This window comes from Coccinella septempunctata, chromosome 2 (assembly GCF_907165205.1).
Source record: "Coccinella septempunctata chromosome 2, icCocSept1.1, whole genome shotgun sequence".
NCBI classification, from domain to species: Eukaryota; Metazoa; Arthropoda; class Insecta; order Coleoptera; family Coccinellidae; genus Coccinella; species Coccinella septempunctata.
Window position 1 is genome coordinate 47,380,300 of NC_058190.1, and position 24,850 is coordinate 47,405,149.

General features: G+C 36.7%; 1 protein-coding gene across 2 annotated transcripts in view; it reads right to left on the minus strand.

Moving 5' to 3' along the window:
• Positions 1–24,850, minus strand: part of LOC123308408 — a 46,528-nt gene that overhangs the window by 12,308 nt on the left and 9,370 nt on the right. For both annotated transcript variants that reach the window (XM_044891037.1, XM_044891036.1), the window contains exon 3: positions 17,324–18,368. In XM_044891037.1, coding sequence (XP_044746972.1) covers positions 17,324–18,368 — 1,045 coding nt within the window. The remainder of the gene's footprint in view (positions 1–17,323; positions 18,369–24,850) is intronic.

Below are 24,850 nucleotides of genomic sequence, written 5' to 3' on the forward strand. Positions count from 1 at the left end.
AGAATAATGACGTATTGAAAGATGTTTTCAATTATTTCTAACAAAGATTGAACATCACATTTCCGAAAACCTTAACTCTGGAAATATAAATAAAGTATGTAGGTATGAAAGTGCTTCGTATTATGTATAGTTTTATCACTCAGTGTTTTTTAGAACCCGTAAAAAAAATTAAAAACTGTCAACTCGTCATCGCCTTCCAAAGACTGTATCTTGGAAGGGAGGTAGATTTCGAAAAAAATGTATGGGAACTACCCCTGCATATTTTCATCGGGAAATCATCTCCTTAAGTCCTTCGCGTTTGTTTACAGACACCCTGTATAATATGAAGTATTTCAGAACTTTCATTGTTTATTCAATCAGATTTACATACGAAGTTAGTCCCTAATTTGTAAACACGATTCTAATCAAAACAATTTCCTTCAGTTACTGATTTTCACCTATTCAATGCAACAATGTTTAACGCATACCAGGAATCGGTCACTTTTGCTTTCAGCAACAGCTGGCACTCGAAGTGCGTTATGTCGATAACCACAGTGATCACTTATTATTCAATTAGGGACGCTCCTTGCGTTGGCAAAAATTCCCAGTCGTGTTATTCATCAAAAGAGCATTTTTAACATTGCTGGTCCACGCCCAAGCGGTATTGAATTGAAAAGCATTTCACGAGAAAGTTACTTGCGCGTGATATTTATGGTGAACTCAACTTTTGTACTGAGCTGACTGCATAACACTGTCGAAACCTGGGAAGCCACATATTACATCCGATGTTCATCCATTCCAAAAAAAAACCTCCGAAACAAAGTGAAATTTTTCATTTGATACTCGTAGCATTGAGTTAAAGGTTTAATACTCAAAGTGCGTAGTTAACTGAGTCGAATTTAGCTTGATCATTCCAGGACATCTTTCTAGTGGTAAAATTTTGGAAAAAACGCGTATCAGACTACCAAAAACTTATTTTTGTGCGATCATTTTGTCAAATTTGATAGAGGAAAATGAAATTCTGTATTTCAGTGTGATATGAATCTAATGAATAGAAGATGCTGCACAAATTGTCTGTTCAATCACTTGCGCAATTCAGCTGGTTAATCAACTAATTCCACCAATCGTCTGATCAATTTTAACGCAGTACCATGATCCAACCAAGCGGAAGTGAAGAAATCATATCGTAATAAATTACCATAATACCATCGAGCTAGATGCTTAACCATAATAAATGCGTTTCCTGCTCAAATATCACCGTTATCGGTTACATTTTCTGTTTTTTTTTTAAGTTGGATGATTGGATGATTCCAACGCTAAAACTGTTGAATTGAATAGCAGAGTAGAGGATATTTCCATGGAGATCCACAAAAAAAACGAAAAAGTCCAATAAATAATATTTGAGATATTAATCCTTAAATCATAGACTCAACTTTATGGCAAAAAGTGGATTGATTCTTCTCAAAGCTAATTCTTTTATTCCCAAGCTACACCATTACAACTCTGGTGTCTCTGGTTGTTCTTATGCGTTCATCAAGTTCGATGAAAACATGTCTCATTCATAGTTGGCGCCTGTAGGCAAATCGAATCAGACTCGACCTAGAAATTTTTTCCATAAACAAAATTCTCCAATTCAAATTCCTAGGATTAACGTAGATAATAAACATTTCAATACCAACACCAATTCAAGGTTCTCAAGTTCAATATTAGTCGTGTGTTACCGAATTTCACAATTTTTATATGCGTGGAAAGTGAAGGAATGATTAGGAGAGTTATAAGATCAAACTTCGAGCTCAATAGTTTTGCCGTCTCATGCGTGTATTTAATAGACAATGGGTTATTAACCTGGGAATATTTCCTTGGATATCATGAAACGTCCCTGACTTATCCTCTTCGTTTCTGTAATGCACGTTACGAAAGAATTGTGTGAAATGCTAAGAGTGTACGCCTTGATCACTGCGAGATAACAATACTGGCTAATCAAATGATTGATTCGTCAGATTCGATTAGTTCCATGAATTCCACAAGAAGACCTTGTCAATATGTTGCTGCACTCAGATATGAGTAAAGTTTTCCACAAACTAACGATATTTCATTTCATAATTTCCAATTCGAGCTTGTAGACCCTGATAAAAAACATTTTATACACTCATAATATACTCTATTTCGAATATTCGATTCAGTATGCTCTAGTCACTGAAATAAGAACAACCAGTAATAATTGGATATGTTCAATAATTTGTGTACCACAAAAATTCCCAAGATAGTAGGTACTAGTATGAATAATAAGCTAAATCAATCTAAATTTGGAAATAGTACTCCTCCTCTTCACCTCAATGTAAGCTGCACCTCCGATGGCAAACTGATTGCGAAATATGGTTATCATAAAAATCTCCTCATCTTCGAGACTTCTTGCAATTCAATTATTTAGTAATACATACGTGCCCAACTGATCTTATCAAAGCGTTTTGAAATTCGTTGATTTCATTTTCATTGTTTTCTATAGAGTTCTCTCTTCCAGAAACGTTCAAATAAAGTATGGAGTAATGGATTTGATAGCGGTTTGCTCGGAAATTGATTTGATACATATCATATATCATATCGAACATTTTGATATTGGTATAAAGGTTTGCTTTCCTCTGAGGAATATACAGGGTAGGCCATACATAACTTTCCGCCCCGAATTTGGAGCTTTCGGTTGGAATAACGAAAAAACGCTCAAACAGGTCAAATTTCGTTGAAACGGGGACAAATAAGGGTGTTCAATTGAGAGTGATATCACTACCCCTCTAGCCACAATCCCTAACAGCTCCCATTTTTGAATAGGGAATTTACATTTTTTGACTAGTTCTAGCGTTTTTTCCATCTCAAAGATCCGAATTCGGCGTGTTAAAGTTATTGATGGAATACTGAGTCACTCTGTATAATAATAAAGCGATGAAAAAAAAAAATGCACTCATGCAGGAAATTGAATCGCCTTTCCAACAAGGTGCTGCTTGACCCCTTTTCCCTATTCAAAAATGAGAGCTGTTAGGGGTTGCGGCTAGAGGGGAAGGGATATAAAACTCATTTGAACGCCCTTATTTGTCCCCCTTTCAACAAAATTCGACCTGTCTGAGCGTTTTTTCGTTATTCTATCCCAAAGCTCAAAATTCGGGGTGGAAAGTTATGGATGGCCCACCCTGTATGATGAAACAAAAATAATACTTATAAGAGAAAAAATATCTAGATGAGGTGGTGCACATAAAAAGATATAGATATTAGAAATATTTCCTATTCAAGAAGCTTTTCTAGTAGATAGCATGGGTCTTTTTTTGGAGTGGAAGGCTTCAAAGCAATAAAAATCTACTTTTACTGCATATTGTCGTGCCAGTAGCTCAGTGGTATATCAGGAGGATATAATACCGTCCGCTTGGAAAATGATGGAAGCGAAAACTTCAACTAAAGAAAAACCACAGAAATATGCTGCCTTCAGCAAAAGCATGGATTACGATCTGAGTCAGTTGATAAACAAAGATTATTTGTCATCCCAGAGGATTCCAGCTAAGCTGAATGCAAATTGAATATTTCTCAGTAGTTCATGATTTTCAGTGTTATTTTCGTACCCATCACTATGAACATTTTTGCGGTCTTTAGAGAATTGAATGATCGATGTTTCTATCTCTAGAATTCTACAGAAATATGACGAAAAACCCTCAAAATAAAACAGTATGAATTGAAATAATATTGGCACTAAAATTCAACGTATTTTTTCAGTTGACAGAACGATTCATTTGCACTTATATCAATACTTCAACTGACATAAAAAATTATGTATTTACAGGGAAGATTACAAGAGCAAATCAATACTTCAATATGCAATAAAAAATATCATGTTTTTACGTGGAAAATTACAAGAGCAAATCATGATTGCAGGCTTTCAATGGAAATTACTTATGTATTATAATATAATAAATTCCCTCAGCACGTAAGGAAGTTAATCCTTCTTTGTGCATAGAAATGACCATAATCATTAAAATTTTTTAGGCTTTCGGAGACTCGAACCCACCAACTTTCGGTTGGAAACCAACTACCTCAACCACCGGTCACGCATTGAACCAAATTAAAGATCGAATCTTCGAACAATTTCGTTCAACCCACTCTTTTTGGATTAACCCATTAAAGCCGGCTACCAAGGTACGGAGCGGCATTTTCGCCAGTGGAATGCGATATTTTGAAAGCAGTTAGAGGTAAACGCAACCCAAAACGTCCTTCGAAGGCCGTTCATTATACCAGTACGTATTTAATAACAAACTCGATCGCCAGAGGTGATGCTGTATCGAGTAACTCCTTGCAGTGGGTAACTAAAATCGGACCGCATTTTTTTCTATTGTTTCAAGAACGCTTGTGAAATTTGTTTTCTTCGGAGGCATCGTTTCGAACACCGTCGAAGGCTGTTTTTTAATTGGGAATTTTCAATTTTTCGAATATTAAAATATAAATAGAGCTCAGACGTTTGTAACTGTCACAAAATGTATCTACAGGGTGAGTCTTTGACTCGTACTGATATTTTAACAGTAGATTCTTGAGGTCAAAAGAAACAGTTTTATCCTTTACCATTTTTTCCGAATCGGCTCGGTTTTAAAGATACAGGCTGTTGAAAACCATAAAAAAATTCATTTTTAGTTTCTATCTCACAAACGGTTTTATCGAAAATGAAATTTGGCAATATAGTTTTTCATTCATTTGATTAATCTTTTTCGAACAAAAGGTATCACCCACGTCCTCCAGTTTTTTCATTATGACCATTACGTACTATGGAAATACCAAAAATTCAAAGAACCCAACTATGAAAGTAAGTTGGACGCTATCTGATGAATATTTGAACGTTTTGTAAAATAAAAGTATTCTTTATATTTTCTCGTATAATTTGCCGTTTTCGAGTAATTTGATGTTCAAAAATTAAAAAGTTTATCTGTGAAATTTGAAAAACTGGCTGAATACAACACTGTTTGAAAGATCTACAGCTGTGTAGTTTTTCCAGAGGTGGCACAGCTCATTTTGAAAACTTAAAATGGCTATATCTTTTTATCTGGGCTGAATCGGATAAAAAGTATAGGAAAAAAGTGTTTCTTTTGACCTCAAGAATCTACTGTTGAAATATTTGTACGAGTCAAATACTCACCCTGTACAGTCCTTATATCCTACTTAATCAATTTCAATGAAACTCGCAGAAATCAGGGCTATCAAGTGAACTGAGCTCTGAGATCTACCTTTGGAGGGTAGAGATCTCTACCCTTCATAGATCTACCCCTACGGTAGCGATGGAGTGTCTGCTAGCTATATCTTGAAGACGGCAGGCAAATGCCAATCGAAAAATTGAATATAATAACACATTTGATGGGAATTTCCCAATAAATCTTACTACAAATTTTTCATCGTCAATTATTTCACTTTATTCTGAACATATTAAAGTCTCATAATTTCAATGGAATGTATATCCTGTATCTATACGTTAAAAATTAACGACCACATCTGAACTTTAATAACGCGTCAAATGACCATCTACCATTGGGATGAACAGAGCCTGATATCGTCGATGAGATACCGTATAATCAAGATGGGCAAACATCGCTCATTAGTTCACAAAACTCAGCCGTACAAAACAATGCTCGCATTGTGAGGAATTTCTCTTGCGATACCCGAGAGCTCTAGATGCAAGTTTTATTACACGGCTTGCAGCATTCAAGGCATATTAAGTATAAGAATGCAGTTTAATTGGTCCGTTTTGGGAAGAATTTGGACATCGATGTAGACGGTTATGACCACCATCTCAAAAAGCTTCCGCGTAGTGAAATAATTATTGACTGGTCAGTTTTTTCTTCGACAGAAACGAGGAGGAATACTTCACTGATTTCTTATGTGAGCTGTGGGCAAGAGAATTAGAGTGAATTTCAATTTGGCTGAATTTTAAGACTCTATCCTCCGCTCGGAATATTCAGCGCTACACTGTCCTAACGAGGGACAATGATGATGATGTTTCGACCTCTATGGGATTTCTTACGCCTGTTCATGACTAGTTTGCATTATTGGAACAAAAATTCTTCGGAATTGTTGTTTCCAGTTTGAAATAATCACAGATGAATGACTCTGGTAAACTAATCAGTTGGTTTTTCAAATTCCATGTGGTCCAGTTGTTTTGAAGTATGTTACATATGTTATCTTTCTTCTTCATTTCGCTTTTACCAGTACTTGAATCTACGTTGTTTAAAAAGTGCGTTTACAGGAAGAACTCATACCTAACTGATATTGATCCCAAAAAATTCGATAGAAAAGTTTTTGTTATCAGTGTGAACTGGACTAGTATGAGTAGTCTCTCCCATGCCCAGGAAATGCCTTTGAATAACTGCATAGACTGATTTGGGATCTGACTGGATCTAAGATGAAATTTAGTGAAGGAATCTACGATACCTACTAATAAAGAGGTGAGTCTTATATTGGAATTGAGAAAAAGAATTAAAGAAATGAATGAAATGAATGTTGGTTTAATGACAAAGGATTGCACAAACTTATCTGAAATTAGAGACTATATTGTTGGCAACTATTAAATAAACTTAACTCTTTTATTGCTTTGACTTCTTGGGCATCTTTCATCAGGCTTAGTGAGTTTTTTATTCCTTAAATTGTGACAATTTTATTGTCAAGAATACTTCATGTTGAATTTCTTTCATACAAATGATTTGCTGAACTTGTTTAGGTTTTGTTTCCTGTTCCTACAGGTGTAACTAATTCTTATATTTTTGTAGTATCAATTAAGATTCGAAACTTTGGCAATTTTGATTTTTGTTCGTTTTTGCTGTTTCACCGGTCCCCAAGCTGGGATAACCTTTGGTTGAAATAAAGTAATTACAATTGGGTGTTCTGTTTTATTGGTCACTTATGTTGAGGTCTTTGCTGAACACTGACGCTCTTGTCTCTTGATGTTGAGGAAATGGAGACTGACTTGTCAGACGAAATGATGTGTAGTAAACTGCACAAAGGAGTCGCTGTTCAATTTAGCGGATTAGTATCCTTGTAGCAAACAATTCCATTATTGAAAATTACAATCACGAGCGCCAGACGACGTATTCGCCGGCAAATTATGGCTCCACTCACATACAATTGATCTATCTTATTAGATTTAATTTCATGAATTAATAACGACAACGGCGTGTTACAATTTCTAGGTGGATAAGCAATAAATTCGAATTCGTGTCAGATTTCGTCATCTGGAGATGTGGACTGACCACAATATTCAAATATGATATCCGAACCAAGGACGGGGTTCAGAAATAAACTTAGCGAACGGTCATCTCGGTAGATGTTTGGCCGGTATTTCATAATTGTATTGAAGCGATCATAATTTAGATTGATTAAGAGCGAATTCTTGCATCTCGAGCGCCACCGTTGAGTCGATCAAACTATACAGAGGGTTTACTCAGGACAAAAATGCCAGAAGTTATTCTTTGTGAAGAAACATGGAGTCAAATTTGCACCCCTTCTGGAATATGTGCATGAGCTCCATTTGATATAATTCTCTATAACCATAGAACCAACCAGGATCGAATATGTCCAGCTTTCGACAATTGTTTCTCCCGAAAGCTCAGCCCACTTTGAGAAGAAACGGCACGCACGTCACAAGTTTTTTTTTCGAAACGGGATCCTGATTCAACCGACATTTAAGATGGAAGTATGGAGCTGACGTTGATCACTAGGAACAACGCAAGTCATTCCCCTGCATTTTTGCTCAAATTTGTTGATGGCCTTCTCGGGTATCCGAAGAAGTCTTCCGCGTGCAATAAACTATCCCTTTTTACTCGTTGTGATCAATCGGGAATATATCAGTCTTCAACTCATTAAAACGAGAAAAATGTGAAGAAGTACAGACGTTCTTTGTTACCGTAGAAGTAGCTGCACCCAAACAGGGTAATCAAACAGGTAGGTAATCTAAGTTTTTTTTTTGAAAAATTACAATTGAATGGACTGAATATAGTCTGGTATACCTGTTCAAGTCAGAAGAGATGTAACTTGTTACTGCCAATTCACGGGTTGATTTAAAGTATCGACTAATATGTTTATCTGACAGATCAGGAATTAGAAAATTTAGTTAAACTCATTCTTGATAAGTTTTTAGTTTCAACTCTATCCCAGCAAATCACTGCACATTGTCTGAGATTCATTCATTCATTGCTGTATCCCGTTATCGAGAATAAATCTACAAAAAGACTCAAAAACAAGACTATCGGTGCGATCAAACTTATAATTTCTTAGGGCTATTTGCGACTGCGTGCCCTCCTGTGACTGAAGAGACCCAACCGTGACCTACAGATCCTTCCACACTCTGGGCATGGATAGTCACCAACCAGATCTGACAGCCGCTGTATTCTTTTCTAGTTTCCATTATAACTGTGGATTAAAGACTCCACTGTGATCTGTCTAACGCTTGTTGTTCCCAGTTATGATTGGCATAAACTGATTTTAGGGATTGATGCAGTATATCCTTAAACTGCTTATACTGGCCTCCTGGTTTCCGAACTCCCTCTGTGAATTCGCCATACACAGCTATTTTGTCTTGTGTCTTGCATCCTCAGGATGTGGCCGCTCCATCTGAGTCGGGCCCTCGTTACTTGAGTCTCAATTGTTAAACAACTCGCGCGCTGCGAGACTTCTGCATTTGAACCATCTGATGTGCATTATTTGTCTTAGATGACGTTGTTGCGTTTGTTCAAGCTGTTTAATATGTCGCCTGTAGGGCGTCCAGCTTTCGCTTCCGTAAAGAAGCGTTGGGAGGACCACTGCTTTGTAAACAGCTGTCTTGGTCTTCAGATTGAGGTCGTGATTTTGAAACACTCTGTCCTTCAGCTTCCAGAATGCCCGTGATGCCGAATTGATGTCTGAGAAGAGAGGACGAAAAAGAAAAAGTAATTGTATCTCTTGAGATAATTTTCTATGTGAAGTTGGATATTTCACCTAAGTTGGACGAGGTTTTTGAAGAACATCATCAATAGAGCCTACAATGTGTTCGTCTTCCTCTGGCTCATAGTGAATAGTGATTTCAATTTTTATGAGGGTTCGTCAACCTTCAAAAACAGCGGATGACGATGAAGTGTAAAAATCTTCATGTAACAGTATTCAAATAAATAGTACCTATCATAAAAAACTCGACGTGAATATAAACAGTTATTCGCATTATTAGGTTTGGTAATTATTTGAAAGTGATTTATAGAATGGGATTCGGCATATGCATATGGAATTTAATCAGTAATCTTCTCGATTTAACACTCTTCATCTTCCATCTACCTAGTGATGTACCTCCAACGTTATCGTTTTTTGAATTCCACTGTTCGAAACCGCAGTTTCAATGAAATTACTCATTTGTTATGTCTTCAAAGACTATAAGTCACCGATTGAGCGTTAGTGATTCAAGAGCACGTTAGCAGGCACAACATCCCAGTTTGTATAGAAAGCACAAAGTACGCTGACGGCAGTGGGCCGAGGATCCCCTCAATTCGACAGTTAAAGAATGTCATTCATGGATGAGAACAGATTTCTCTGTTGGGCGCACTCTTGTTTCGAGGAAAAGAGGTCGAAGATATCTACAACTGCTTTTGGAGGAGGTTCCATATGTGTATAAGGTGGAATGTGTTTGAACCGTCGCACAAAGTTGGTTGTTTTGCAGAACGCTAGTATGATCAGCCCAAGATATCACTGTTACTGGAGAGAATTTCATTTTAATTGACGATAATGCTGGTCCTCACTCTAGTCGCCTGATTGATGAAGGGTTGGAAACTCATGCTATTGAAAGGGTGGGCTGGCCAGCTCGTTATCCAGACGTGAATTGCATCGAGCATGTCTGGGCAGAGATGTGTAGAAAACCCTTCCCCCTCAACAATCGATTAACAATCTGCAGCAGTTCTCTATGGTTCTACTTGATTTTTTAATCAATTTGTAGCAAAATTTCATGAATTGTCCCTTCAAAATTATGCTTCGCGAAATAGAATGTACCAGCTTTACCGAGATTTAATTTTCTCTCCATTTAATTGTTCTTTCTCTATTATTGAAACAGAATTTCATTTCCAATTGAAAAATTTCTACGAGACTTTTCATTCTTTCATTCCTTTCTGAAAAAAACGAAAATATCAACCAATTTAACATACTATGGTATCTGATCAAAATAAACAAACATCTTGACACGAATAGATTGACAGAAGGTCAGTGATCCTTATTAATTGTTGAGCAGTCTATTTTGGGAGTAGTAGTAGTAGTGGGATTGAACTGTTTAGCATCAATGATTCGATATTCCCTAATGAATATTCCACGAAGTCTTAGAAATGACTGTACAAACAATAGAACAGCGTTATGGTTGCGACGTGATCGGGTATTCGTTATCAGCTCTTTAGATTCGATCTGCACGTATGCAATATATTCGCAGCTTATTTTCACTTTCATCAGCTGCATGGCCTACTACCCTACATTACATCCAGTCGAGATCCATCTGAAGCGAAGGAGCAGGAAAGCAGTCCAATGTTGGCATTCCAATTAAATGAATCGGTTGGCAGATGAATTTCAGTGAAAAATAACGAGTGCTCTCATCATTGAAAATAATGAACCTGAGGAAAGCATTGCGCTTCATTATTCTCGATAATGAACCGACTCCATCTTCAGTTTTCACGGTCTGACACATGTAGATTTCAAAAAACGAATAGTATGGAACTACCGAGGGTAGTAATACCCAACAATGTTACCAGATTTTTGGCTACTTTGAAGAAATAATAGTGATAATGCTATTTATTTGGAGATCGAAGCATGTTTAAACTGCAATCTCGAACATATATAGGACAAGAACGGAGTAACGTTGGCACTCATGAAATCTCGTTAATGTCGTATCACCGTTGCCACAACTAATATCAATTTTTATTACGAAAATGCCGAAAGTGATTGAAAAAAGAGACAGGGTTTCAAGAAGTGCTATTTAGAATTCAGGTTCGCTCGTTCAAATAGTTATACCCTGATATTCTAAAATTCACAATACGTCAGACGGTAGCGAACATATTCAATGTAAGGGAATTTATATAGATAACTAGCTGACCTGGCAAACGTTGTTTTGCCATATAAATAATTTCCATGTTGTATCATAAAAAAATAGCAATTAAAAATTTTGTCTAAAAAATAAAAAAAAAATTTAGGGGTGGACTACCCCTAACATTTAGGGGGATGAAAAATAGATGTTGGCCGATTCTCATAGATAGCTGACCCGGCAAACGTTGTTTTGCCATATAAATAATTTCCTAATGATTAAATTACTAAAATGGCTATTAAAAAATAAGGGTTGATCGTAGAAGGGTGAAAATTGAGGATTGAATGTATTTTTGTATGTTGTATCATAAAAAAATAGAAATTAAAAATTTTGTCTAAAAAATACAAAAAAAATTTAGGGGTGGACTACCCCTAACATTTAGGGGGATGAAAAATAGATGTTAGCCGATTCTCATAGATAGCTGACCCGGCAAACGTTGTTTTGCCATATAAATAATTTCCTAATGATTAAATTACTAAAATGGCTATTAAAAAATAAGGGTTGATCGTAGAAGGGTGAAAATTGAGGATTGTATGTATTTTTGTATGTTGTATCATAAAAATATAGAAATTAAAAATTTTGTCTAAAAAATACAAAAAAAAATTTAGGGGTGAACTACCCCTAACATTTAGGGGGATAAAAATAGATGTTGGCCGATTCTCATAGATACCGGATAAGCACAAAAAATTTCATCAAAATCGGTCAAGCCGTTTCGGAGGAGTATGGAAACGAAAACTATGACACGAGAATTTTATATATTAGATGTTTCATCTGCATCTGAACGACTTATATTTCAGCTGAATATTTCCACAATCACAAAGATTGTGAATGAAGAGGATGACAAAGAATTTTCTTCTATTGGCAGACCCAGAAAGTGGTGGCATTTGAGAATTTTATTTTACGGTGAACGAATGCGAAAAGTTACAACAGGATGTTCGATGAATGTCATCGTAGAATAAGTTCCCGAAAATTGATTTTTCTATTTTTCATTTGACTCGTCCTATACATTGATAATGTCTTAAGGTACCAATAAATACCTAATTATTATTATTATATAAATGTTTTGAGATGAACAGCCACAAATACGCGCCAGTTGTCCTCTTAATTCTTTATTCATGTGAAATTTTTGTTCAAAGGTGAAGTTTATCTTGACTTGAAACTTCCTTTAATTCCTTTTACTTATATTGATGCAAGATGAAGAATTTAACATTCTTGTAAGTATCTGTTAATTCCTTCGGGAGATACCCATTCCCAACCACTGCATCGTATGCATATCATATTCGGGTTAATATTTTTGAAATCTACAACTGATGTAACGTATTCAAACTTTAGCCAAAGAAGATAACGAACCTTAACTCTCCTCAAGCTAGTGCATATTATTATATTATACTGATCTCTTGTATTTTCCATGCAAATAACTGGATTTGGTATGCCTTCAATCAGTTTGTATAAACTTCAATTATGTTCGTCATTTTCCGAAGAGATTCGACATTGTGATAAAATACGTAATAACAGAAACTTTTACGTAGAACGGGCCACATAGCGTTGATTTAAAACCCAAAAATGTTTTGAAAAGCGTCATAACCCAACATTTTCGTACTATACAGAGTGAAATGTGTCAAATTTCCAGGGGACTGCTAAAATAAAAGTGAATGGAGTATAGATTTAATTGAAAAAAATCGATGTAACCATCGAAACTTGTAAGATTATCAATAACATTATAGCATGATAGACTTTTATCTTCGCAAACCGCTCCTTCATACTTAAGGAGTAGCGCATTCAACAGTACCATTAACATTTCAAGTAGCTCCTGACACTCTAGACTAGAATGAGTACACTTTTACTCAGCTCACCAATACTTCCTATTATTACAGTGGGAAACAATGTCAAGAGTTTCTGATTTAAATTTCTTGTTGTCCAACGCCTCCATTGTGATTATGCAATGCGGCGATGCGAAAAAATGTGATCAGTGGCGTGGAAAATATATAGAATTCAGATTATTATGCTGGGTATTATCATTGATAGCGTTCTGCAGCGTGTTATATACAGAGTGGGTAAAAAGTAATGCAAAGAATTGATATCTTCGGTATTTACGAATTCGTAAAAAAAAGCTTCATTCATTTCGAACAAATAATGTCTCCTGTAAATCCTTTCTAATACTAACGGTTTTTGAGAAAAAAAATAACAGGTAAAAATCTATATATTTACCTAGTTGGCGGATATCATACTGAAATCATAACATCAAATTGCCAAGCAAATCGCAAATTATTGAATGCGTAACTTCTCTATTCGAACGCCACTGTATGATCCTTCCCTAAACCACTACACATTGGATAATGCTACTGGGCGTACTACAGAAACGGTGTACCCACATATTTTCGACTATACGCAATTGTATATGTACACAATGATCACAGTATTAAGTGGATGGTGTCAGGTAAACCTAAACTTGAAGGTATATGTATTGTATTCATGAGATGGAACTTTAATTAGCACCTTGAAAGGCAGCTACAATTGTCAACAATATTGAGAACAAAATCGAGAGCTTGGCATTGTTTTCTGGCTTGTTTCATCTTATATGACCTCCTCTAAACAAAGGCATTTTTATGAATTAATATTTACATGAATAACGCCTCAAATTGGGTTCGCATCATTCAGTCCAACAAGGTGATAATTAGTAGACGAAAAAATAATGAAATCAGACTATATGAATTATTTCAACGAGTATAGTAGCATCCTATTTTAATATCCGAACAAAATGTAAGCGATGCTTTTATTACAGAGCATTGTGAATCACCATATTAGGACTCATCATGAATGATGAAATCTGCACTAATTGCAGATGAAATTGAAGTTGATTGAACGACTACAAAATAGAATAAGTGACCACGAACTAAAGTTTAAATCTTCCTGTTTTGTTACTCCTTCATGTATTATGTAGCAAGGTAACTGAAGTTATATGGCACTTGTCGGTGAAGTTCAAAAGGCATCTGATGATTCAACCCACAAGTTATTAAGTCTTATAGCTCGGCATTTGCTCTGATAGAAATTGGTACTTGCAAGAATATGATATAACGATGCAACTAATAGTGTCATTTTGAACTGTGCCATTAAACGAAATGATTGCTGTCCAGGTTAGGTCGTCAATTACAAGTCTATATGTTTTCCATAAAAAGAATCATCAATTTATATAACACACGATTTTCTTGGTGAATTCCTCAATGGGACTGCGTAAAAAAATTATATAAGAGTCTTAGAACCAAGGTAATTATTATTCTAGTTCAGTCACAAATGTTCGCGCCAAATAGCTGAACGAATCATTGCCACAAGTGAGCCCAATAAGCATTGGTTCTTTGTTTTCGATAGAGAATATTTTGTTCGATGAATATAAGGCGGCACCCATGTGAAGATGAAAAGTTGTGTATGTTAAAAATACCCCGAACTAGATACTCTTCGTTCAGATTTTCATCGTTGAAATTGCATTTTCCAAAAATTGTAAATTTCAATCTGCGATTTCTCGTGTTATATTCATCTGATCCTATTGGGATTTCAGGTTCTATAATCAGCGTTGCCTAGGCTTCCACCCTAGCAGGAAAACTCTATTTCGAAAATCTCGATTTTTTTTGAAAAATGAGCAAGGGGTGAGACCTCCCTAAAATGACATCAGGATGTTCTATTACTGTTTTAGGATATGGAGTGCATAGAATTTGTTCTGAAGATTCAAGAAATCCAAACAATGAATGGTTCAATAAATAATTGCACTCCAGAGATCTCTTCGAAGTCAACTAGAAAATGAAGAGTGGAAAAACAAAACGAAATATTTTCGATATCTCTTGTCATATTCGTCTGATCAAATTGGTTATATGATCAGCGTTGCCTAGGCTTCCAACCTAGCACAAAACTCAATTTCGAAAATCTCGATCAAAATGGATCAAAAATGAGCAAGGGGTTAGACCCCCCTAAAATGACCCATTTGTTACTCTGTCTGAGAATCAGGATGTTCTATTACTAATTCAACTCGTTGAACTTTGTCTTAGATGAACGATGTACGATCTTGTGCACACTAATACCAATGACGGTTGAAAGATTAATCCGGAGAAAGTTACCAAAGCATATTGCATGTAAATTGCTGAATTCATTTGCAAATAATGATATTACAATGAAGAATTAAAAAGTGTTCAATTAGGCTCGACGTAATGACAAATAAGTTGTACCGATTCGAGGACATTTCGACACTTGGAATTCCCCAGTTATTAACCGGAGGAAATGATACATTTGATACAGAATTCGGACAGGGAAAGTTGATAGACGGTCGAGCTCCCAGAAGTCAGATGAGATTGATTTGCTGTCAATTTGAGTCGATTAATGGGTTCGATGTGGGATTGGCGACTGATGGAGTGCGTAACAATCTTCGGAGTCCAATTTTGTAGTTATACTGCCTTGATTTACATGGTCCAGACTCCAGATGAATCTGAGGCACGAATGCAATGAAAAAAGCTACACCAAAGAATATTTCTACTGAAGTAGGTGATCAGTCTACTCGCAGAATACCTTGTGAGTGGTGGGGCTTCAAACCACACACTGGCACTGGCTGGCTGTATGCTGCGTCTCTCATGGTATCCTCCACTCATCTCCATAGGAGTGCTTCTGTTAAGACGAACTCTACTCTACAAGATAATTGTTCCTGGTGAAGATCTCCAGGCTTCTTGTGCCTAAAGGTCCCACTTTGTTCACCGATGGCTGTGTGCTCTTCACAGGGACTGGAGTGGGGATTGTGGACCTTGTTTCAACCAGCATATCCCCCTATTGAAGGACTCTGAGCCTGAGGTAAAAAAAAACTCCTGGTCCTTTAGAGAAAACTTGTGCTGCTGGTGCAGGAACTGCTGAACATATTATGATCTGCTGTAGTAACCTTTACAGAGTTAAGGTCAACCACCAAGGAACACAACACCTTATGGTGAGTGCGAATCTTATCCCTGTCAACTTGTGGCATTTTTGTTCAACTATAAGCGAGGCCAGAAGGTCTCGGTTCAGCCTTATGGAGATGGAGAAGAATATAAACCCGAAATCGCCTATCTTCATGCTGGGAAAACTTGAGCCTCACATAGGCCAGTGTAAGACTGATTTCAGTTACAGTTCTTTCCTATCTAAGCAGTTGATTTACATATAACGCCATCAAGAGAGTTTTTTATTACTTGCGTTGGGAATATATGAGGTGGCTTATTGGTTCTCGTGAGTGAGAAAAGTAAAAGCTTAAATCCTAATTAACCAATGTAGAAATTAACGATAAATATTTCGGTTAGATGTGGGTGTCATGAATATATATATCGAAGGTGAACCAATGCTGTTGTAATTGTGACTTAATGAATATTACACTTTGCGACACTGTAAATATCGATTTCAACCTTAATTTGGGTTATGTTCATCATCAATTTCTCACTCGCGTCATAAAAAACGACTGTTTGACATCTTCGGGCCTATGGCATATCGTTCATCTGCGAACAGCAGGGGTGTATGTAGTAAAAATCATCCTTGTCACCAAAGATATACTGCGTCCTTGCTTAATAGGTTTATGGAGTGTTCATTATGCCCCTTGACCATATGGCAAATTTTTATGTGCAACCTTCATTTCATGTTGAATCGAATAGGTACTATTACAAAATCCACATAGAGGATCTTGTCGAAATCGTCAAAATCTCAATTTTTACTAGTAACTCAAAAACGAAGGCAAGGGTTTTCATCATTTCCTGTTTCTCTGGAAAAGAGCTGTTGAAACCATCTATTTTCTAGTACTTCAAGAGATTCCATCACTGGGTATTGAATTTGAGAGATACTTTGTCATATTTTCCAAACATTACTACAGGGTGGGCAACATTCGATGCTACCGAGAGGATCCCGAGAACTAGAATCCACATTGACATGTGGGGCCAGTTAAAAATTTGTGAAGACCGAACGGTTGTGTTGGGATGAATGAAATTCTCAGATTTATTACAAGAAGAGTTGCTTCTTCAGAATATGTATCACATTTAGATCTACGATAATTTCATCATTCTTTGCTTCTCTGAAAAAGAGCTCGGAAATGTGTCATCCATTTTCTTCCAGCTCTTATAGTTCTCGAGATCCCCTCAATAGACAACGAGTTTTGCCAACTTGTACATACGACGAGCTTGGCACAATGAAAATTTATTAATAAGTCTCAAAACTATTTTCCGGATGAAAATGAAAGAATTGTAAATGAGTGGTACTTACAAATATTGGCACATCAGTAGGTTTTGGCACAACTTTTTGGACCTCAATTCCATCATCAGCTTTCACACCGTAATACTGTTCCCAAACCGAAGGTTTCCCATCATTCACAGCCCTGATCGAGCACGATTTCGATTTAGAGTCACCCTGTAGACTCCCGCGCGAATTTCCAAAATCCTGCGGATGATCGTAGTCCAAATTAGGGTCCGAATGATCTTTCACCGAATCACTGAAAGCACTGCTCGAAGGAGACGAAAAATGAGTATCGTAATTATCATCGATGTCTGGGGAAGTACTCCTAGCCTTATTGCTGCTCCATTCGCCGGATGTTGAGGAAGAATTTGAGTTTCCGAAGGCTCGCAAGACGGAATTCACCTTTTTGCAGTTCCTCAAGTTGACGCAGAGCTTCCTCATGTCCTCCTCAGTGCTGTTCTTCAACACCTCCAAACCCAAACTGATCTTGTTCGTGACAATCTTCAGGACGTCTTCTGGGTTCCTGTCCGTTTGACCTTCCAACGCAGAATTCACGTGTTTCAATATGTCGACCAGCAATTCAGTGACTGATATCTGCACGCCAAGGGAATGCTTCTCGATCTCCGGCATGTAACTCAAGCTCGTGTACAACAAGAGGGCGTCGTCCACCAAAGAATCGTAGTGCTCCAACCTCTTCTCATCTTGTTCGGGCCAGATGTTCTTGGGTCTGGTCAGATCCACCTTGCCTTCCGGTATAGTATTGAGGGTTCCAGAGGATGAACCAGATCCTGACGATGGCACGGAGTTCTTCGCGTCTTTTTGTCTGCAAATCCGAATGGATTTCACGAAATTTGGGTTTTGTTCTACGATGAGGACAGCATCTGGGTCCCTTGGAACTCTTTCGTACAGGGGATCGAAGTTGCTGCTTATCCTGCTGCTTCCGTATCCCGAAGATCCTGACTTATCGGCAGACGTGAAGGAGTTCTGCCTAGGCTGCCTGTTGGTGAAGCCATTTCTCTTGGGCTTCCTGTAGGTGTCTATGTAGGGCATATTTTCCTTGAAGAGGGGGTTCACCCTGCAAATAATCAGAAAGGTGAGGCATGATTTACAGTGCTAACAGGATCATTACGATAATATTTCCACAAAATACTTATAAATTAAATTAATAACAAAATCGTGAGTTTCCAAACCAACAGTTAACGAATGGGTGAAATTTCTGAAAGTGAGACCTCTAGAAAAAGGAAACTAAACTAAATAGCTTCCTGGAACCTGGAACTAGGAACCTAGGCTTCCAAGCTGAATCCATTGCGAGTAATTCCGAAAGCCTATCTCCCTTCATTCAGATTTTCATCGTTGAAATTGCATTTTTCAAAATGTGCAAATTTCAATGTGCCATATCTCCTGTTATATTCATCTGATCCTATTGGGATTTCCGGTTCTATAATCAGCGTTGCCTAGGCTTCGACCCTAGCACAAAAACTCGATTTCGAAAATCTCGTTTTTTTGGGTCAAAAATGAGCAAGGGGTTAGACCCCCCTGAAATGACCTATTTGCTACTCTGTCTGAAAATCAGGATGTTCTATTACTGTCTTGGGATATGGAGTGCATAGAAGTTGTTTTGAAGATTCTAGAAAACCAAACAGTTGATGATTCAATAGAGAATTGCACTCCAGAGAGCTCTTCGAAATCAACTCGAAAATGAAAAGTGGAAAAAAAAAAAAACTATTTTCTCCTAAACAGGGCCAGATATTTGAAATGTTGGTATGAAAATATAGATTTTCGAACACGCTGAATCTATTGCGAGCAATTTCGAAAGCCTCTCTCCCTTCGTTAGAATTTTCATCTCAGAAATGGCATTTTTCAAAAATTTGCAAATTTCAATCTGCGATATCTCCTGTTATATTCATCCGATCCTATTGGGATTTCCGGTTCTATAATCAGCGTTGCCTAGGCTTCCACCCTAGCACAAAAACTCGATTTCGAAAATCTCGATTTTTTGGGTCAAAAATGAGCAAGGGGTTAGACCCCCCTAAAATGACATATTTGCTACTCTGTCTGAAAATCAGGATGTTCTATTACTGTCTTGGGATATGGAGTGCATAGAATTTGTTTTGAAGATTCTAGAAAACCAAACAGTTGATGATTCAATAGAGAATTGCACTCCAGAGAGCTCTTCGAAGTCAACTCGAAAATGAAAAGTGGAAAAACAAAAAAAATTATTTTCTCCTAAACAGGGCCAGATATTTGAAATTTTGGTATGAAAATATAGGTTTTCGAACACGCTGAATCTATTGCGAGTATCTTCGAAAGCCTATCTTCCTTCGTTTAGATTTTCATCTTGGAAATGGCATTTTTCAAAAATTTGCAAATTTCAATCTGCGATATCTCCTGTTATATTCGTCTGATCGAATTGGGATTTACGGTTATATAATCAGCGTTGCCTAGGCTTCCACCCTAGCCTAAAAACTCGATTTCGAAAATCTCGATTTTTTGGGTCAAAAATGAGCAAGGGGTTAGACCCCCCTAAAAAGACATATTTGCTACTCTGTCTGAAAATCAGGATGTTCTATTACTGTCTTGGGATATGGAGTGCATAGAATTTGTTTTGAAGATTCTAGAAAACCAAACAGTTGATGATTCAATAGAGAATTGCACTCCAGAGAGCTCTTCGAAGTCAACTCGAAAATGAAAAGTGGAAAAACAAAAAAAATTATTTTCTCCTAAACAGGGCCAGATATTTGAAATTTTGGTATGAAAATATAGGTTTTCGAACACGCTGAATCTATTGCGAGTATCTTTGAAAGCCTATCTTCTTTCGTTTAGATTTTCATCTTGGAAATGGCATTTTTCAAAAATTTGCAAATTTCAATCTGCGATATCTCCTGTTATATTCGTCTGATCGAATTGGGATTTCCGGTTCTATAATCAGCGTTCCCTAGGCTTCCACCCTAGCACAAAAACTCGATTTCGAAAATCTCGATTTTTTGGGTCAAAAATGAGCAAGGGGTTAGACCCCCCTAAAATGACATATTTGCTACTCTGTCTGAAAATCAGGATGTTCCATTACTATCCTAGGATATGGAGTGCATAGAATTTGTTTTGAAGATTCTAGAAAACCAAACAGTTGATGATTCAATAGAGAATTGCACTCCAGAGAGCTCTTCGAAGTCAACTCGAAAATGAAAAGTGGAAAAACAAAAAAAATTATTTTCTCCTAAACAGGGCCAGATATTTGAAATTCTGGTATGAAAATATAGGTTTTCGAACAGGCTGAATCTATTGCGAGTATCTTCGAAAGCCTATCTTCCTTCGTTTAGATTTTCATCTTGGAAATGGCATTTTTCAAAAATTTGCAAATTTCAATCTGCGATATCTCCTGTTATATCCATCTGATCCTATTGGGATTTCCGGTTCTATAATCAGCGTTCCCTAGGCTTCCACCCTAGCACAAAAACTCGATTTCGAAAATCTCGATTTTTTGGGTCAAAAATGAGCAAGGGGTTAGACCCCCCTAAAATGACATATTTGCTACTCTGTCTGAAAATTAGGATGTTCCATTACTATCCTAGGATATGGAGTGCATAGAATTTGTTTTGAAGATTCTAGAAAACCAAACAGTTGATGATTCAATAGAGAATTGCACTCCAGAGAGCTCTTCGAAGTCAACTCGAAAATGAAAAGTGGAAAAACAAAAAAAATTATTTTCTCCTTAACAGGGCCAGATATTTGAAATTTTGGTATGAAAATATAGGTTTTCGAACACGCTGAATCTATTGCGAGTATCTTCGAAAGCCTATCTTCCTTCGTTTAGATTTTCATCTTGGAAATGGCATTTTTCAAAAATTTGAATATTTCAATCTGCGATATCTCCTGTTATATTCATCTGATCCTATTGGGATTTCCGGTTCTATAATCAGCGTTCCCTAGGCTTCCACCCTAGCACAAAAACTCGATTTCGAAAATCTCGATTTTTTGGGTCAAAAATGAGCAAGGGGTTAGACCCCCCTAAAATGACATATTTGCTACTCTGTCTGAAAATTAGGATGTTCCATTACTATCCTAGGATATGGAGTGCATAGAATTTGTTTTGAAGATTCTAGAAAACCAAACAGTTGATGATTCAATAGAGAATTGCACTCCAGAGAGCTCTTCGAAGTCAACTCGAAAATGAAAAGTGGAAAAACAAAAAAAATTATTTTCTCCTAAACAGGGCCAGATATTTGAATTTTTGGTATGAAAATATAGGTTTTCGAACATGCTAGATCTATTGCGAGTATCTTCGAAAGCCTATCTTCCTTCGTTTAGATTTTCATCTTGCAAATGGCATTTTTCAAAAATTTGCAAATTTCAATCTGCGATATCTCCTGTTATATTCATCTGATCCTATTGGGATTTCCGGTTCTATAATCAGCGTTCCCTAGGCTTCCACCCTAGCACAAAAACTCGATTTCGAAAATCTCGATTTTTTGGGTCAAAAATGAGCAAGGGGGTTAGACCTCCCTAAAATGACATATTTGCTACTCTGTCTGAAAATTAGGATGTTCCATTACTATCCTAGGATATGGAGTGCATAGAATTTGTTTTGAAGATTCTAGAAAACCAAACAGTTGATGATTCAATAGAGAATTGCACTCCAGAGAGCTCTTCGAAGTCAACTCGAAAATGAAAAGTGGAAAAACAAAAAAAATTATTTTCTCCTAAACAGGGCCAGATATTTGAAATTTTGGTATGAAAATATAGGTTTTCGAACACGCTGAATCTATTGCGAGTATCTTTGAAAGCCTATCTTCTTTCGTTTAGATTTTCATCTTGGAAATGGCATTTTTCAAAAATTTGCAAATTTCAATCTGCGATATCTCCTGTTATATTCGTCTGATCGAATTGGGATTTACGGTTATATAATCAGCGTTGCCTAGGCTTCCACCCTAGCACAAAAACTCGATTTCGAAAATCTCGATTTTTTGGGTCAAAAATTAGCAAGGGGTTAGACCCCCCTAAAATGACATATTTGCTACTCTGTCTGAAAATCAGGATGTTCTATTACTGTCTTGGGATATGGAGTGCATAGAATTTGTTTTGAAGATTCTAGAAAACCAAACAGTTGATGATTCAATAGAGAATTGCACTCCAGAGAGCTCTTCGAAGTCAACTCGAAAATGAAAAGTGGAAAAACAAAAAAAATTATTTTCTCCTAAACAGGGCCAGATATTTGAAATTTTGGTATGAAAATATAGGTTTTCGAACACGCTGGATCTATTGCGAGTATCTTCGAAAGCCTATCTTCCTTCGTTTAGATTTTCATCTTGGAAATGGCATTTTTCAAAAATTTGCAAATTTCAATCTGCGATATCTCCTGTTATATTCATCTGATCCTATTGGGATTTCCGGTTCTATAATCAGCGTTCCCTAGGCTTCCACCCTAGCACAAAAACTCGATTTCGAAAATCTCGATTTTTTGGGTCAAAAATGAGCAAGGGGTTAGACCCCCTAAAATGACATATTTGCTACTCTGTCTGAAAATCAGGATGTTCTATTACTGTCTTGGGATATGGAGTGCATAGAATTTAATTTGAAGATTCTAGAAAACCAAACAGTTGATGATTCAATAGAGAATTGCACTCCAGAGAGCTCTTCGAAGTCAACTCGAAAATGAAAAGTGGAAAAACAAAAAAAATTATTTTCTCCTAAACAAGGCTAGATATTTAAAATTTTGGTATGAAAATATAGGTTTTCGAACACGCTGAATCTATTGCGAGTATCTTCGAAAGCCTATCTTCCTTTGTTTAGATTTTCATCTTGGAAATGGCATTTTTCAAAAATTTGCAAATTTCAATCTGCGATATCTCCTGTTATATTCGTCTGATCGAATTGGGATTTCCGGTTAAATAATCAGCGTTGCCTAGGCTTCCACCCTAGCACAAAAACTCGATTTCGAAAATCTCGATTTTTTGGGTCAAAAATTAGCAAGGGGTTAGACCCCCCTAAAATGACATATTTGCTACTCTGTCTGAAAATCGGGATGTTCTATTACTGTCTTGGGATATGGAGTGCATAGAATTTAATTTGAAGATTCTAGAAAACCAAACAGTTGATGATTCAATAGAGAATTGCACTCCAGAGAGCTCTTCGAAGTCAACTCGAAAATGAAAAGTGGAAAAACAAAAAAAATTATTTTCTCCTAAACAAGGCTAGATATTTGAAATTTTGGAATGAAAATATAGGTTTTCGAACACGCTGAATCTATTGCGAGTATCTTCGAAAGCCTATCTTCCTTCGTTTAGATTTTCATCTTGGAAATGGCATTTTTCAAAAATTTGCAAATTTCAATCTGCGATATCTCCTGTTATATTAGTCTGATCGAATTGGGATTTCCGGTTATATAATCAGCGTTGCCTAGGCTTCCACCCTAGCACAAAAACTCGATTTCGAAAATCTCGATTTTTTGGGTCAAAAATTAGCAAGGGGTTAGACCCCCCTAAAATGACATATTTGCTACTCTGTCTGAAAATCAGGATGTTTTATTACTGTCTTGGGATATGGAGTGCATAGAATTTGTTTTGAAGATTCTAGAAAACCAAACAGTTGATGATTCAATAGAGAATTGCACTCCAGAGAGCTCTTCGAAGTCAACTCGAAAATGAAAAGTGGAAAAACAAAAAAAAATATTTTCTCCTAAACTGGGTCAGATATTCGAAACTTTGGTATAAAAATATAGGTTTTCGAACACGCTGAATCTATTGCGAGCAATTTCGAATGCCTATCTGCCTTCGTTAGAATTTTCATCTTAGAAATGGCATTTTTCAATTATTGCGAATTTCACTTGAGAATTCGTCATGACCGAACGGTTGTGCCGAAATGGATAAAATTCCCAGATTTGTTTCTAGAAGAGTTGCTCTTTCAGAATTTGTATAACGTTTAGATCTATGAACATTTTCCTGGAAGATAATCGACTCGAAATATGACCTTCGAAAATTCCCAAAAAGTTGGGTTCAGTTAAAACTTCCTCAAGACCGAATGGTTGTGCCGAAATAGATGAAATTCTCAGATTTATTACTAGAGGAGTTGCTCTTTCAGAATATGTATCACATTTAGATCTGCGATAATTTTCCTGGAAGATACGCGACTCGAAAATTGACCACACCAAGGGGTTGTTAACGGATGGCTGCTAAAATTTTCCACGATGCCAAAACCATTCAAACGTATTGTCCTCTACGACCTATTCGAAGTGCTGAAAATCATTAAAAACGTTCATTCGAAACCGTTGTAGACTCCAATGAAATTACACTTTCGCCTTCTATACTAGCTTCTGGTGTCGAGATAATATCGCATACCATAGGTAAAAAAAAAAGAAAACCGGTGAATTTGACGATCGACTCTATGCGTAATCCGGTGTTGAAAGAAAATTATCTTCTTTGGAATTGATACTGCGATCAATGTTCCGTAGAAAATGTGGTAGTGCTCGCTGCAAGCGTGGAATAGCTGTGGTATAGGAAGATTAATAAAAACATTCTGCTGGTGTTTTTTGAAGATATTTTGCGCAACCACTAATCTCTTGTT